This window comes from Homarus americanus, unplaced genomic scaffold (genome assembly GCF_018991925.1).
Source record: "Homarus americanus isolate GMGI-L3 unplaced genomic scaffold, GMGI_Hamer_2.0 scaffold25483, whole genome shotgun sequence".
Lineage (NCBI taxonomy): Eukaryota > Metazoa > Arthropoda > Malacostraca > Decapoda > Nephropidae > Homarus > Homarus americanus.
In genome coordinates this window covers 730,727-748,087 of record NW_024726235.1, presented here as the reverse complement: position 1 = coordinate 748,087, position 17,361 = coordinate 730,727, and the positions used below count along the sequence as shown (strand labels likewise).

The following is a 17,361-nucleotide window of genomic DNA, read 5'->3' as shown; positions in this document are numbered from 1 at the left end:
ACAGTTTCTCGGGTGAAGGGCGGGGGGAGTGTTATTATGTCTCGCATGAGTACCTGTGTGTGCCTGGTGACTGCTGAGGTGGGGCACTGTCGGCGTGTGTTATATTGGGAGTGCCAGTAAGTGCCAGGAAAGGGAGTGTCAGAGTGGCGCCCGACCTACTTCCCATGACTATCTGCTGAAGGAGGAGGAGACATTGAAGAAGGTTGATAAATGATTTAAGTAATAATACATACAAAACAAAGTGATAAATTGATCTTTGTATACAAATTTTTGACTCCGTATAGCAAGGTATTATAGCCGAAGGTCTATATAGGCCTAGAGAGGGAACCGTAACCCCCCCCCCCCTCCAAAGAAGGTGACCTAATCTGAGGAAACGGAGGAAGTTTATACCATTGTGTGATGAGAGGAGGCCGCCGTGTGTAGCCTCCGTGCAGTCATCATATACAGGAGGGCAGTTACGTGACAGCTCGAGAATACCTCCTTCAGTATTGGTTCATCACCCATCCAGACGGTGATTATAGCGCCAGGTGTATTTATTAACCAGGTATTGAGTAGGTTTATAACAGGTATTGTTTGGTATATTGTCTCCACAGTCGTTTATTTTATTATTTTCTGAGTGTCGTGTTAGGTGCCGGAATGTTCATTGTTACGACACAGAAGCACATCTGGCCCGTTGCTTCATTTTTCCTCCTCCATTGTGCATTGTTCCCGCGAGTGTTTTTGTGAAGACACGATTTGTTTACTTGGAAATATAGGTCTGTGTTTTGTGTCCATTTTGGGTGTGTGTCGGAACCTTGAAAAGTCCTGGTAAATTGTATTAAAAGAGTCGCAAAATGAACTGCAGTGGAGGGGAGGGGCGGGGGGGGGGGGCTTCTGGAATCCACACGAGGTAGACTCCAGCTTAGACCTCCCAGCCGGCTCAATGGCAGTGAAAGTCACAGTGCGCGTGACGGCCGGGGTCTCCCTTACTTCTCCCTCTCCATCACCACCGCTGTTGGAGGCCTCAATAATCACTGTGGTGGTGGTGAGTGTTTCCTGTGGGTCGGGGAGAGTGGGGCTGAAAGGTGTGTTGGAGAAGTAAGATGGACCGTTGAGATCTTGAGGAGACTAAGATAATGTTGAATATTTCTGAGTACAAAAAAAAAAAGAATGTTGGGAAATATGGAAGATGTTTAGGAAGGTGAAACGTATTGAGGATGTCGATGAAGACCTGGAATGTAATACAAGTCTAGGAAGAAAAGTGGAGGAAGGAGGAAGTTGTTGATGGATGGATGGATGGATGGATGGATGGGTGGATGGATGAATGTGTGGATGGGTCGTGAGGAAAACAGTGAGGATTGGAGAGAAAATCCCCATCATGGTACAGGAGATAAATGTTTTTGTAAGGCTTGACGAGAGGCACAAGCAACAGACGAGGATGGTCCGCGAGAACCCATGCTATAGATGCCACTGTGTCAGCTCTGCCAGTTGATTACCTGGAATTAGTTCGTTCGTGGGTAATAAAGTGAATGGGGTTTCACTTGTGTAGAGGCACGACGCACGTGTATAGGTTTTGTTGGGTGTGTAGGGGGGGGGGGGGACCGTCACTCGGCTGATTTACCTGAGTTCCGCTCCTTCCAGATCATTCATGTGCTAACTCAAGGTACCCCAGATGGTCGATCATCCCGTCCTGTGGTGTGGTGAAGACGACCTTAATGTCTCTTTAGAGTTAGTACGGTGTGTCGCTCTGCTCTCAAATGGTGGGAATGAATGACACTTTCTTCTCCCTAATGGGTTTCAGGAGGCAGGTGGGAGGTGTTGTATATAGGCCTTCGTCATGAGTGGCTGAAGAAACTATAGTGATTTGTCTCCTTACCTGAATAGTATTAAACAAGTTGATGATAAGAGTAGCGTGGAGCTGTGTACCGCTGATGAGGAAACAGCGGCGTGTCTATTAAAACATAACCAGACCATAACACGTGTCGAATAGAAGATTGTTACCTTATTGACGGTGAGAGGAACAAGGTAGTTATGTTTGGATAAATGATGCGGTGTGGTTGGGTATATATTTCACGTTCACATAATTGATTTCACTTCAGCCTATTAATGACCTAAATAAGTACAGCTTTATTAAGAGGAATTTTTTGTAAGGTCATCTGAGTCAGTTTTTACGATGAGGTCCTCCATGGTGACCTCTCTACAGGCTCCGTGTTTACTGTTACAGGATCCCGCTATAACCCATGACTGACCATTATTCTCATTATAGGGCCACGATGATATAATCCCTAACCTGCCGAGCGTGGCCATGGCCTTCTACGTCCTGCACCCTTTACGTGGCATCTTGTTATGGTGTTTGGTTTGGCCTCCTCCTCCTGTTCTGGTGCCTGGCCTGCTCCTGTTATGAATCAGTTGTCACCACCAGTGTCCAACCACCCCCCCTGCAGTACACACACACACACACACAGAGGCTCCATCCTCACACGTGTTTCATCATCTTGGTGACGCTGTGATTATTTCTCTGGTTATCCTCAACGTTCTTACTGCCAAGGGGTCGACCTCTCACTGTCTCACCTTTATTGTCTTCGTAATTCCCCCCCTCAGTCCCCTTTTATTTAATCATTCTCTTTTCCCAATTATCTTTTTTGTTGTTTTCACTTAACGGCATTGTTTCGCTTTGTAAGACTTTCTCCAGTTTTTCAAAGGTCTTCTTGGCTTCTCAGAGATTTCTTCCCCCCCCTCCCTTCCTCTCTCTTTCCCACGGGTCTCCTTATTTTCCCACGGGTCTCCTTATTTTCCCACGGGTTTCCCACGGGTTTCCCACATCATCAACACAAGTAATCAACAGGATCAGGGGGTCTCATCCTCCCCGGAATTGATAGGTTCATTACGAAAGTCACACCAGATGAAATTATCACCCACCTTGTGCTAATAATGGTGGGCGTATGTTATTGTCTGCAGGTAAAGGTAACAGTATATATACAGCTTTCATAACCCGAGTTGTGTAACACAGAGCTGTATGGTTGGAAAGGAAGCCGAGGAAAATTTTGTCGGATGTGGAGGGAAGGGACTTTACATGTGATCGTTGTTGGTTGGTTGCCTACATGAAGAACACACAAAGGTTCTCTGGCAGAACCCATGGTTAGTGTGGCGGCTCCCGTGAGAGAGGAGGAGAACCTTGTACGCTTCGTCTGTCACCAGGAGGTCACTATGGCCAGGGCGTCGCTCTTCTCATGTTGCGTGACTCAAGACCAATAGTTCGTAAGTAAAATTATAGAAGGACCAGTTTACGGACCAGGATATGTATAAATATTTTTGATGAGCTTCTCGCAACTGGCCATTGTAGGTATATGGAAACGGTGACTTGTTTTAATGATAAGGAACGTTCGAGTTGTTAACACTAACAAACAAACGGCTGTAGCTGAAGATAAATACCCTTAACCCTGCAGCTCAAGACAGTAAACCAGTACCTACCAGCGACCCTCAGGTGGGCAGCAGCTGGTGGCTAGAGCGACCAGCATAGTAGAGAATATTAACGAGGGTACGTGAGCTGCATAGAGTGTACGTGACAGTAAACCTCCTCGGTGTATGTTAACGATGAACGAGTTATTACACAGTCTGAAAAGTATATGTTTCCACGAGTGAGTGAAGTGTGGCAGGTACACACAGAAAGTAAAGTAATCATGGGAGTGTCTGTGAGGAAGTACTGTAGGTGTGGCAGCTGCATACACACACAAGAAAGTAATCTTGTCGTGTCTGTAGTGCTCGCTACATAAGAGGAGCTGGAGGATCAGCTTGAGTGGAGCGTCTTAAAACTCGTCAGGGTGTCGTGGGACCGTGGCTGCCCTTGTCCCCACCACCACCACCTTCATGGAGGCTTGTGGCCAATCGTTCGTGACTGTGAGTCAGCCAGACTAACTCTGATGGATGAACTATTTGATCTTGGCCTTGCTGTAGTGTCTGTGTGAGCATAGAGGGCAAAGAAAGTTTATTATCTCTCATATTTTGTCACGCCAGACCAGATTACATTGCAGCTGGAGGGATTAGATTATTATTTCCAGCGTCACGTAAACATTGGTCGCCATAGATAGACATGTACAGAGAAATATATAACATATCTTTACTATCAGACCAACACTAGTGTAATGGAAGCTGTAGTTACTCCCTCAGAGGACTTAAAACATCATGATCATCGCCACTAGAGTCATACGGTATGAACAGACGTCATCACCAACCTCTCCTATGTCTAGTATAGTTCTCTCTCTCGGGGTACTTGTACGGAGTGTAATCTGAAAGTTGTTTACATTTCATGGATTATATTTTTTCTCTCTCTGACCTTCATGTTTTACCGATCTGGACAACAAGACACTTTCAGGAATAATTCAATTAATATAATGAGCAGGTTGAAGACGATTATTCTTTACCTTGAGCTGGTGGAACGATACTAACTCTCTGCTTCGATCATCAGAACTTTGACGTGATGAAAAATAAATAAGTGGAAATATATAGGAAGGATTGGTAGTCAGAGCATAAGTGTTGGATCACTCATAATTAGTATATCATATTAGTTGGACCAAATATTAATGTAGTCTACAGTTGAATATCTTTAAAGGATTGTGATAAGTGTGTGTGATGACTTTGACTATTGTCGGGAATGTATGTAAGTCGTCTGGTATGCATGATGTACAAGACATACATGGACGTTTACCGTAGTTCTATGGTGAGGAAGGATTTATAGGTAACACTTGTTATATGTCCAACGATGGAGACCGTTTCCATTTAACTGTTTGGATTTCCACAATTTGAGTTTTCCCCTGACATAAGTAGGTCTGTGTGTCAGGTGCCTGGAGGCATCACTACTGGAGACGTGAAAGGTAGCTGTGCCGACCATAAGTTACCCACACTAGTTATTACCAACACTGGATTTATTGCCTCTTGTGTGCTGGCTAACTTTCCCTCACCCTGTTACCCTTTACACGACAGAGTCCTCTAGTCTAGATCACGCCTTCTAGTTTACTCCTCCCCCGAGCTCTCTCCTCCCACATCACCATCAGGGTCCGAGGACATGAACCGCAGCTGTGGACAGTGAGAACGTGTGCCATCACTCTACGTGAATGATTATACTGATGAGGATGATTTCACCTACGTGTTACAGTGTGATCGTGGGTGGTGTACCGTGAGCCTGGAGGAATGATTCTGGGGATACAACGGTAAAGCTAGGATCTGTTGCTCTTGATTTACTGAAAGTATTTGATGAAGGTGATGAGATCGAACCAAAGGCGGTGAGTCAAGACTTGTTTGTGATTTTTAGGCAGAGTTTTAAGTTTGTAGAAGAAAGTTGGCAGACTACCTCATATGCACGCCATAAGGAAGGACAAAGACGGTGGCTATTAAAACCTCATTACCCTCCGACCCCACAATGGCCACTTAACCTTATCTCCTGGCACCAGTGTTCTCACAAGCACCATTAACCCTGCACACACCACACACGTCATTAGCTGGTCAGGTGTCATTAGTCCTGCAGGCCCAATTAGTACAGCACCGTAGACACCATTGGCCTCGTGGCACCACTGTTCCCCCTGACGTCCTAACCCTGGCACACAACACGGCCCTGAGGCACTGGTAGGCTGGACCCTGACCTCAGCAGCGACTCTCACACGCACACATTGACTAATTATCCAAATGGTTAGTTTGTGGTTCACTCCATAACCACCCTGGCATAAGCCACTCTTTTACTCTCCTACATGGGGTCTGGTTCACGGACCGTAAGAAGATTTTTACACGGAGTTACCCAAGATTATCGGCTCTCTCGGTAATGTGCCTTGTTATTGTGTCCACTCTGGATCTTGTAAGTTCAGGGCTACGGAAGGCTAATGGTCATTATGGGGGGGGGGTGAAGTGTTTGATGTTACTATGTGCCTTAAGTGTTAAGGCCATAAAGCTTACATTTATAGTGTAGTAAATGAAGGAAACTAGTATTTACCTATGTTAATGGAAATGTACCGCTTTCACACTAATGTGCACACTGGTGAAGTATCTTTGTTTTTACTTGTTATTTACCTACAGTGTAAGTGGTAAGTGGTAGGGCAGGTAGTGTTGCTCAGAGTACGTGACGCAGCGGACGTTTGGCGTTATGTTTTTGTTTTGTTCTAGTTGTGTTGACTGTAGATCCAAAACGTGTTGGTTTAGATTACCGTACGTTATGTTTCGGTTTACCTGGCGTGGTTAATGTAGTGACCTTGTAGTTATTACTCATCCCTCAGGGTAAACTCCCATAGGTTAATGTTGCCCCACCCTGTGTCTTGGTGGTGGTGGAGTGGATGTTAATACACCCTTGAGAAATTCCTCTGCACCTTCACGTCTGTTGAGAAGGTTGAAGACACGAGAGTGAGTGTCTTGACACCAGATGTTTCCTGTGTCTGAAAAAAACAACATTTGGCTCATCCCCACACAGGAAGTTGTGTTGGAGATATAGTTCTTGTATCTGTGTCTGTCATGTGTCATGTGTCTGTCATGTGTCATGTTGTATCTGTGTCTGTCATGTTGTATCTGTGTCTGTCATGTTGTATGTGTCTGTCATGTGTCATGTTGTATCTGTGTCTGTCATGTGTCATGTTGTATCTGTGTCTGTCATGTGTCATGTTGTATTTGTGTCTGTCATGTACGGTATATACTTGATCTTGTAGGGGAAAGTAGGTCAAGGTTAAAAACTACGCAGGGTTTTTTTCCCTTAATGTTTACTGTACACCGTGTTGAAGGAGTGTGTCAGCTGGTGGACCACAAGAGAAAGCCGACACTTATGCCTGACGCTGCACCTCCGCCTGACGATGCACCTCCGCCCCTGTAGATCATTCGCCTTAATTATTGGTCTTCACATATAAAACATTGAAGTGTAATTTATGACCCAAGTTTTGTTCTTTTACTGTTTTTGTTTTGTTTGTTTTTTGCAAAGAAGAACGTTTATTAAAGAGAATACTGAAAGAAGTCCGTTTGTATCTTAGTTTAAGTAGAAAAGTAAGACTATTTTTTCTGATACCACATATAGTTATCGTCTTACTGTTTTTAATATGATCAGCTTTTTCATCTTATTATATGTAAACAACGATATATTCAGTGCTATGTCAGTGTTACAACGATACGGCTATAAATCTGTTATTACGTTGGTATACAGTGCAGTAATAATAACGTGCGTCATCCACCTGTCGTATTGATTATCATACCTGGGCGTGTGCCATACGTACCTTACCTGGGATATCTAGTTCAGCGGAGTAACTCTAATTTGCATACGTGAAGCTTTATATTTCTGTACGTGTGTGTGTGTGTGTGTGTGTGTGTGTGCACTTCTTGTCATCACTAAAGGCCGTTTTTTTCCCCTTTTCCCCCCTGGTGTGCTGTCAAGCCTGGGTGTTCCCACGGTCTGCTGGTGTTGTGGTCGTCAATGGTGGAGTTACCAGCTGTGTGACTGTGTAAGTAGGTCACTGGTGTATGTATGTATGTATGTATGTGAGAGAGTTTTTATTCACCTCCTTTATTATACTAAAGAACAATGAGCTTCATAATATAATGATCAAATTACTCCTGCAACATCGACATCATTGACCCGTTCATATCGTGTTGTGAGGTAAACATACAACACACCCGGAGTTTATTGTGGTGCAAGTTAACAACATTTGGTGGTATTTTGGCAACATTGTGCCTATTTGTTAAACGTTAAGTTACCAACATCATCACAGTTTGTCGTCAATAGTTAGATGGAATAGTGGATGTTTAGCCACATTACGAGGCACTCAATCATGCACTTCAGGCCACCTTGTTACATATTAGTTCTGATATCTTATCCATTATAAACTCGGTAACATCACAATTAACGGTTAACGATGTGTACAGTTTAATCACCTTGTGTGTTTGGTACACACTTGTTACACACTTAAACTCTTTTGTTTGTGTCAGTGTTAGGAAGGAAGGCGACCTTGGTGTTTGCAGTGTGTGTGTTCTGCACCTGGCATTCCACCACGTGTTACTCATGGTCAATAATAACTTTTTGTTTTGATTTGTTATGTTTAGGTTTTTTTCGTGTGAGTAGCAGTCGGTCTTGTGGTGATGCTCTTGATTTGGGGTTACGTTATATTCAGCATTTTCTTATATTTTTATTTATTCTCTACCGTTGCATTTATTATTATCCAATACATAGCATCTTTGTGAGTACAGTACAGTGTGCAGTTGAACATGGGGGTGAATTACTTATTATTTATTAGATTATACAATGAAAAACATCATTGTGTATAATTCTTCGGTGTTGTAAGGAAGCCAATTGAGACTCAATATTTCTTAATTTATCCGAGATGTGATACGTGTACCTACCGACCTGTAGATGGTTCATCCCCAGGTAGCGTGGCAGGTGGGTGGGTGGGGGGGGGGAGGCAATGTAAGGTAAACACTTCTCCTCGCTCCCACATAGTGTCCTTCACATTCCTGTACGTGCAAGTCCTTAACCCTGGCTTCTGTCCTACTTTAATGCCAAGGTCCTTAATGTGTCCTCCTGCAGCACTGTCAGGGCCTCACCCAGGGTAATGCCAAGGTCCCTGAGTGGTATTGTGGTTCTTGTGTAATGCATTGTAAGGTTAGCGTTTGGTTAGGTTAGTGTTTGGTTTGGTTAGTGTTTGGTTTGGTTTGGTTAGGTTTGGTTTGGTTTGGTTAGGTTAGTGTTTGGTTTGGTTAGGTTAGTGTTTGGTTTGGTTAGGTTAGGTTATTGTTTGGTTAGGTTAGTGTTTGGTTTGGTTAGGTTAGTGTTTGGTTAGGTTATTGTTTGGTTAGGTTAGTGTTTGGCTAGGTTAGTGTTTGGTTTGGTTATTGTTTGGTTTGGTTTAGTTAGGTTTTCGTTAGGATGGTTAATCTCCAGGTGATCTTTATTTAGTGGCAAGAGGATTATTTACTTCTGGATTTAACGTCATCCCATCCTACAAAGACTCCATCTGTGGCAGGTTTAATCCACATGTCGTCATAGTTTTGGATGGCAGGATATCTGGGTGTTTTGTATGCAGCTCTGGAGGCTTATCAATTAATATCCTGATGTATACAATAGCTTCTACCTTTAGCTCCACTTTTATGTACACTAATATAAACCATTATTTGTGTTCCTCTTTATTTCTCTATATTATATGTTATTGCAGACTGTCACCCTAATGTATAGCACTATAGTAACTGCCCATTATACCATAGGGGGCATAGTTTGTGAAGAGGTAGCACAAGGTATACGTGTGTGTGTGTGTGTGTGTGTGTGTGTGTGTGTGTGTGTTTTATGGTAATACTCATGTTCTCGTTTCCTCTCCTAGGGTCACAATGGCTTCGACGAGCTGCGGCGCTACATCAAATCAGGCGGGGAGTTCTGCAAGGAGCTGGCGGTCATCATGCACGAGAGGTGAGTCTACCTAATCTACCTGGCCTACCTGGTCTACCTGGCCTACCTGGTCTACCTGGCCTACCTGGTCTACCTGGCTGATACATAAATTTGATGATGTGTATAACCTTGAGTATGATTTATTGTGTCGCCATATTGCCCTACGAACCATTTATTTTGTGTTTATCCCGTTCAGTTTAGGGGCCAGTAGGTGGACAGATACTAAACAAGAGTCAAATCCACAATGATAAATGAAATGATGTCAAACCCACTCATAGCCTTCTGCCACCCTCACTTCACAGAGTAAATACTTATTAGGGAGGAGCAGAAGGGGTGATTAAGCAAAAACTGAGGCGGTTGTTGTGTAGTTAATAACGTGACTGGAGAAGGAGAGTGTTTGATATGACACACGGAACCATCTCGTCTCTCAGGGGTGATTGTGATGGTAGTTTAAGGAGTGGTTAATGACCTTACAGTGAGTGTGTGGGGGGGGGGGGGCTTTAGAGGCGCCACAAGAAAACAACCTTAACTATTCAGCGCAGGTAAAGGGGTGATTATAAAACACTTAAATGCCATACAGGTGTAATTAGCAGTAGTTAATGACCTAACAAGGAGGCGGAGTGAAGTTTTGGAAAGTAGTTAGGGGTGTGTGTTGACAAAGACTGCGAGGGACTGATTGGTAAAGTGACATACTCGAGTTAATTACCCTCCAGTTAACAATAACCTGTACTGTTACCTGTATTGTTGTATGCTATGTTGTGTGACTCGGGTAAAGGTGAGTTGTATCTACCTCACCTGGGGAAAAAAAGTTTAAAAAGTTACTCATTGTACCTGAAAGTAAAAGTTGCCGGGGGAAAATATATAGAATTAAGTGTTGCAGCCAATGTTGTTGTTGTTGTTTGTTGTTGTTTCGTCATTGAGTTATTTAAGGGAGTATTGCCTCTCTCTCTTCTGTACCTCATTCATCTCTTCCATGTTTCTTTATATACTTTTCTCATGCGAAGGATGATGGGGAGGGGGAAGGTATTTTGATTTGTGTCTGTCTGTTCATCCGTCTCTCTCATCCAAGTTTGTCAGTCAGTCAGTCAAGCAGGAGGATTAAGTGGAAAAATACCAAATGTCAACCACTTAAAATGTTTTAGGTTTGTTTATTTGTCCTTGGATTACCTGATGGTGTATTTCCTGCTGTTGGATTTGTATACCAGTGAGCGACATAAATCTCTCTCTCTCTCTCTCTCTCTCTCTCTCTCTCTCTCTCTCTCTCTCTCTCAAAAATGCTCCACCAAGACATAATATTATCAATAAATTAAAAAAGAAGAGAGAAATGTGTGTGTGGAGGGGGGGGGGCACTACCCAACCAGATAGAAGATTGTTTATATTATGCAGGAGTGTCAGTGGGTGTCACGTTAACACAAACATTGCCCTTCATGACTCAAGGCTGCACCAACACAAGCCACCAACACACACCACCACAAGCTCCTTAACAGACAGTAATGGTTGTGTTATTGAAGGGTTTCATAGGTTAAGTTAGGTTTTGCACGAGGTTAAATTCAGACACTGGAAATGTTAGATTGTGTTTATTTTAACTAGATTAGACTGATGGTATAAATGAATACTGGATTAATTATATCTTCATTATTGTGTGACTATTATCTTCAACTATAGCTGTTTATTTAGTGTTGGAAGATTACCGCATTTAAACCACAACAATTAACAGATGTTCGCCAGGTACACGGTGAGGTCTAGTTCTTTGTAATGAGTTTGTGGTGATGACTGTTTCCTAAGTTCATATTAATGCAAACATGACATAGTGTTGTGTTTTAATCTCACCAGAACACGTTACCTCACCATGTAGCTTGTCTCTCGGTCTGTTCTTCATTGTCACTTTTAACGAGTCACCTTTAGCGCAGTCACCTGTTGTATACAGTTAATCTATACTTTTTTCTCATCAGACAACAGTAGGATATGCACTTCCTTATTATTTTACTGACCTGACATTTATATCATGACTGTGGGTGTGTTTCCGTGTGTGGGAAGTAGTCTTGTAGCCCGGGAGTTACTGTGGTGAGGTTCAGTTAATGGTCACTGAGTCACTCCCTGGTTCAGTAGGGCGTCACCCCTTCCTCACATTTAATTACTATCCAAGGCAAGACTCACATGGTGGATTGTACAGTATCAAAGTGTGTGTTGATCTAGTGGAGGGGGGGGAGGCTTAACCCGGAAGACTCTGAAGATGAAGGGGGAGGCTGGGGTGGAGGTCGACCTTGTTCCTCTCCTTGACAACACTCCGGGGTCTTTGAGGACCATTACTATAAACTCATGGGTCCCAGAAACAACAGACAGACAGGTTGATCAAAAAAAGGGACAGTCAATGTTTAATCTCTATAACATAACCCAAGATTAACGAAGCATCTCAGGTAATCTTAATGTCTGCTGGTAATTACTGAGCATGCAGGTAGTGAGAGAGGCGGCACTTTCTCCACACCGGTTTACTTTCCCACGTCATCTTTAAACATGAAGCTGCACGTGTGAGGTGTGGTTAGGTTAGGTTGTCGTCGGGAACACCACAGTCACCAGTGTGTGTGTGTGTGTGTGTGTGTGTGTGTACAGTCACCATCACCACTTGTTTATATTGATACATGACTAAAAAAAAAAGTGGACATTAGTTAGGATTTACAGATTGCCCCGGAGGGGGCTAGTTTATTGGGCACCCCCTTACATCCTGTGCAAGGTGAAGCGCAGAAGCGTTTACAGTGCCCAACTGGGAAGCATGCGGAGTTCATGCTTGTCTTTATGACTCATGCACAACTCCCTTTTCCTGTGGTGACGAGATAACAGAAACTAAGAATAGCTTCCTCACGTTAGCAGAGTTGGGTACCATGGCTAGCAGGAGGTGTTTGGTGGTGGGGCGAAGAGGCTCACCTATGGCTAAACCTCACACTCCATCCACTCCACTGTTCACTCCACTTCCTCCTCCATCATCACCCATGTTTAGATCACCCATGCTCATTATACCAGCTGCTGAGCGCCCCTTAACAGCCTCAGTATACAGTGCGCCATTATCATCAAGACAGAACTCAACTAAGCATATCCCTCCCTCCCACACACACAATGATATACTGTACTTGTTACCATGGACGAAGACTATACACAGTCATGGCCAACTCTACACGTCGTGAGTCAACCAATGTGTAGGAGGAGTGAATAATAGACAAACTCCCTGGCATCCGTACATGACCGGTCACAATCCAGATTATTTGAGATTCTTAAGTTGCCAATTTTGTTTCACTGGAGGTAATACAACACTGATGGTCAGGGAATAGAACACCAGATCATAAAGATTCCGCCGTAGGGTAGAGGATTGGTTACAATAAACATGTGGAGTTTTTCATTGGCCAGATCGGTAACCTCTTAATGCTTGAGATAAGGAGGGTAGTTTACCTTTGTTTGGAAGAGGAAGTGGTGGGTGTGGTAGGTGTAGTGTTGTGTGTGTGGTGGAGGTGAGGTGGGTGTTGTGGGAGGTATAGTATTCTGTGTGTGGTGGGAGGTGTAGTGTTGTGTGGTGGGAGATGTAGTGTTGTGTGGTGGGAGATGTAGTGTTGTGTGGTGGGAGGTGTAGTGTTGTGTGGTGGGAGGTGTAGTGTGGTGGGAGGTGTAGTGTTGTGTGGTGGGAGGTGTAGTGTTGTGTGTGGTGGGAGGTGTAGTGTTGTGTGGTGGGAGATGTAGTGTTGTGTGGTGGGAGATGTAGTGTTGTGTGGTGGGAGGTGTAGTGTTGTGTGGTGGGAGATGTAGTGTTGTGTGGTGGGAGGTGTAGTGTTGTGTGGTGGGAGGTGTAGTGTTGTGTGGTGGGAGATATAGTGTTGTGTGGTAATGGGTGTAGTGGTGTGTGTGGTAAAAGTTGTATGGGATGGCAGCCAGGTGATCCAAAATAATTATCGGTGTTGCAAGCTTCCCCCCACACCTGCTATTTAACTCTTCACCAGGTAGTTCAGGTGAGTGGTGGGACGTGGGTGACAGGTAACAACGTCTGCTACAAAAACTGGACTGGGGATGAGACCAGGATCAGTCCTTGGATAATGCCCCTTACACAACCAACGCAGTATAATATGATTGGGTATTTTTGTTTTCCTTGGGATATATGGCTTTGCTATTTTTAGAACAAACTTTCATTCATTGCGTTCATAGTAATGATGTTGTGAGTAGGTACGGTACTTAGTGAGGAAGGGAAGCAGGTGGATCGGAGAACTGAATTGAATGTTGATGATATTCACCCCACGTGCTTTCACTATCTTCTACAGCGTGTTTTGTTTACCTGTTGGTGTTCCTGAGTGTTTGCTTTGATAGACCTTCGAGTCTGGGTTTACTTTAGCATCGTACAAGCGCAGGAGACGACGGAAGGTTTGAACTTTCATAAGACAAAAAAGTAACGACAGCTCCCTTTCTCCAGGTCAAGTTTTAGCCCCACACACGCAGGGCTGTGAACTCTGCCGCTCTCTCGCTGGTCTAGCCAAGTGTAAGTTATCGGCTAGTTATCTACCCATCAGGTCATTGATTGAAGGGAATGATCTTTATCAGTTTTTCATGACACACGGGGAGGAGGAACAAGTGTTAGTTTGAGAGTGGTGAAAGCGAGAGTGTAGCAACGAGGCGGCGGGCAGCCCTCCTGCATACCCAGACAGAAAGTTGAGCGAGAGGGCCGCTGTAGGTGAGAGCCTACCCCTTCACGGAGTCATTTTCCCTCATCGTTAAACAGTGTTATGATTAGAGACGGGGTAGGGGGATGGAGGGGGGGGGGTCTGGATAAATACAGTGTGGGAGTAGAGGAACTGGTATAGGTAGACAGGGAGGGCCATTAAAAACTGGTTAGTGAGAGTTGATTCATTCCGGATAAGTTTTCCGTCCTGTGGAGGTGTGGACCCCGCCGGAGGGGTTTCAAATCTAGATGAAAGTAACACGGGAATAAAAAAGGATAATCTCCGAGTGATAGGGTGTGGTATGGGGTAGTGTGGTACGGGGTATTGTGGTGCAGATTACTGTGGTATGGCGCGGAGTAGTGTGGTGCGGGGTAGTGCGGCGCAGGGTGGTGAAGGGTAGCTGGAGAATATTGATGTTATTAACAAACTTTTACTCTGGAAAGTTGAGTAATGTCTGGCCGACTATGCATTATGTAAAAGATGTATGAGGTCTGGTTTTTACAGCGCCTCCCCTTCTCTTCCTGCCCCCTCACTCTTCCGTCTCCCCCCCCCCCCCTCGATCAGCGTCTACTCCGTGTCTAGCTTTCGTCGCCACCACGAGCACAGCCGCTGTCTAGGGCTACACCACAGAGGATGCCAAACATTTACTCTAACTTGAAGGTTGTCATGTTATGGGGTCAGTATGTGCTGGTTGTGGAGTGTGTGTCAGTGATGTGGCAGATGTGAGAATAGGGCCGAGGATTCTCATGATTCGTACTATGAATTTCCTCGTAATTGGAGGTGTACAAACGCACCTGAGTGACTAAATTTAGATAGAGCAAAAATAATAAATAAATAAATAAAAAATAAAAATGGTGTCAGAGTCTCACGAGGATAAAAGTAGTGTTTATAGTCTTCATGAAGCCAGACACAGTGCGAATGTTCTCCAAATATTCGGAGGTAAATCTTGTGAGGTTGAAGATCGTGCACAATACAGCTACCTCATAACACCACACACGAGCAGTTGAATGTGTGTGACTCCTTAACCCCTTAACTTCGATGACTTTAACCCATGGAGTACAATATTATCATCCTCAAGTGAATAGGTTATCGTACTCTAAGGGTTAAATCATCGTACTCAAGGGGTCAACAGCTGTAGACATAATCTCTTTTAAAACTGCAATAGCTTGTTTCCTCCTTCATAAATAGCTACCGACTTACAACTTTTCCTTTGATATATAAATAAGACAAAACATTATATTTTAACGGGTGATTCAAAGTGACAGTCAGTGTGTCTTGTCATGTACCTCATTCTCGACAGTTTTTAGTATATATTTGCCTCTATAACTGGAGATGTGAAAACACCTCTAACTGGTTGACTGAAACCTCGACAAAAAGATGACTGGTTAAAATGGTGTGAACGTTTGTAATAACACTTTCCGACTAGACACATACAGTCTCTCATTTCCATTAAGGGTATTTAATGTTATTCTTGTTATTATAATGGTTGAGAAGTGTGTGTGTGTGTGTGTGTGTGTGTGTGTGTGTGTGTGTGTGTGTGTGTGTGTGTGTGTGTGTGTGTTTCAGAGGGTCCACACGTCATTTAGAGACACCAATTCTTGACCAGGATACTGAACAATGAACATGTGTGGTGGGTGAGCGTTAGGCGGGACTGGGGGAGAAAGCCTGGGTGAGGGCGTGGTGATGGGGTGAGGTAGGAAGATGGTAGGAGATGGGGGGGGATCCTGGGATGAGAGCATGAGAAGGGAGAGTTTACTTTCACCAGGTGTGTGTGTGTAGAGGGCAGCTTGTTGGGTCGTAAGCTAACACTGGGTCATGGGGTCCACATGTTTACAAAAAGTGGAGGGCGAGGAAGGACACACACACACACACACACACACACACACACACACACACACACACACACACTCACACACACACACTCACACACTTTAAGGTCCCAATGCCTCAAGGCCGTAGTCTCTATTGATGTGTCACTCGTTTATTCACTCGTTAGATTCACCATAACCATTGTATTAACAGAACTGATAGAAAAATTACTTATCCATTGTAATTTATAATTAAGGTAAATAAAAAAAATGTTAGTCACTTGAAAGTATAAGAGATATAAATCACGAGAACATAATTACATACTCTTATTAATAACAAATGTATAGTTATTAATGAGCGAAAATGTAAAGTGTTTTAACCAAATGTCCTTTTTTTTCATCCCCACGTTCATTTTTTTTTTATTTATTTATTGGGCACTCCCCTACATCCTTGTGTAAGGTGATGCGCAGAAGCGTTTACAGCGCCCAACAGGAAAGCATGCTAAGTTCATGCTTGCCTTTATGTCTCATGAGTTAAGGGCGTAGAAGCCTGAAGAGTCGAAGGGCGTAGAAACCTGAAGAGTCAAGGGCGTAGAAGCCTGAAGAGTCAAGGGCGTAAAAGCCTGAAGAGTCAGTGGTTTATGTCATCAAGTTATTGGAAGCTCCAACAACTTGTCCCTGAATACGAATTCGCAACTTTCGACTTGCACCAGGTACCTACTTTACTGCTAGGTGAACAGGGACTAATGGGGGCTAGGAAGTAAGTCCAAACAACTTCCACCCACGTTCGTCGTAGAAGGACAGAGGAACGTGGACGATAAGAGGTGAAAGGTCAGGTCGAGGAGGAGGTAGATGAACTCTCACCTGCTCTCAACGTCTAGCGTGATTAGGATCTGGCTTACATAAGGGATGGGCTGTTGTGGGTGAGGGTGGAGGGCAGCTGGGGGAAGGCGTGGTCCTGCAGGTAGTTACAGTGAACAAAATAATAAAATAATAATAATAATTAACGGTTTATTGAAAGAGCTTGGCAGCCAGAAGGCTGAAAATATACAGTTACATATTTGGGGAATGGGTTTCGAATTACAAATAATATACAAGTAACATAAGTCATTGTGTGTGTGTGTGTGTGGGAGGAGGTAGTCCCTGGCCTCACCTCACTCTAAATCCAAATAATCCTGTCCAACCAGTCCCTCCCTCCCTCCCTCCCTCCCTCCCTCCCTCCCTCCATCAAGATATCACCTGTGATCTTATGTTAAAAGGACACGGCGGCTTTGAGCACAACATGGGCGAGTCGAGTGAGGAGGAATAAGAAGAAGACGTTGAATAAAAGTTAGAATGTGAGGAGAAAATGGAGAGGTCATGAGAATTGAAATCGCATTGCATGATAAAAAGGGCAGATGGTCTTCCCTTCCATCTCTCACTTTCTTCCTTTTCCTCTCACTCTTCTTCCCTCTCCTTTCACGTTTCTTCCCTATCCCCCTCACTG

The 17,361-nt window shown here is 44.0% G+C and overlaps 1 protein-coding gene across 6 annotated transcripts in view; it reads left to right on the top strand.

Annotated features, from left to right (window-relative positions):
• LOC121865397 (nostrin-like) overlaps positions 1–17,361 on the top strand; it is a 94,237-nt gene that overhangs the window by 61,984 nt on the left and 14,892 nt on the right. For all 6 annotated transcript variants that reach the window (XM_042364750.1, XM_042364747.1, XM_042364751.1 and 3 more), the window contains one exon: positions 9,309–9,394. In XM_042364750.1, the coding sequence (XP_042220684.1) occupies positions 9,309–9,394 (86 nt within the window). The remainder of the gene's footprint in view (positions 1–9,308; positions 9,395–17,361) is intronic.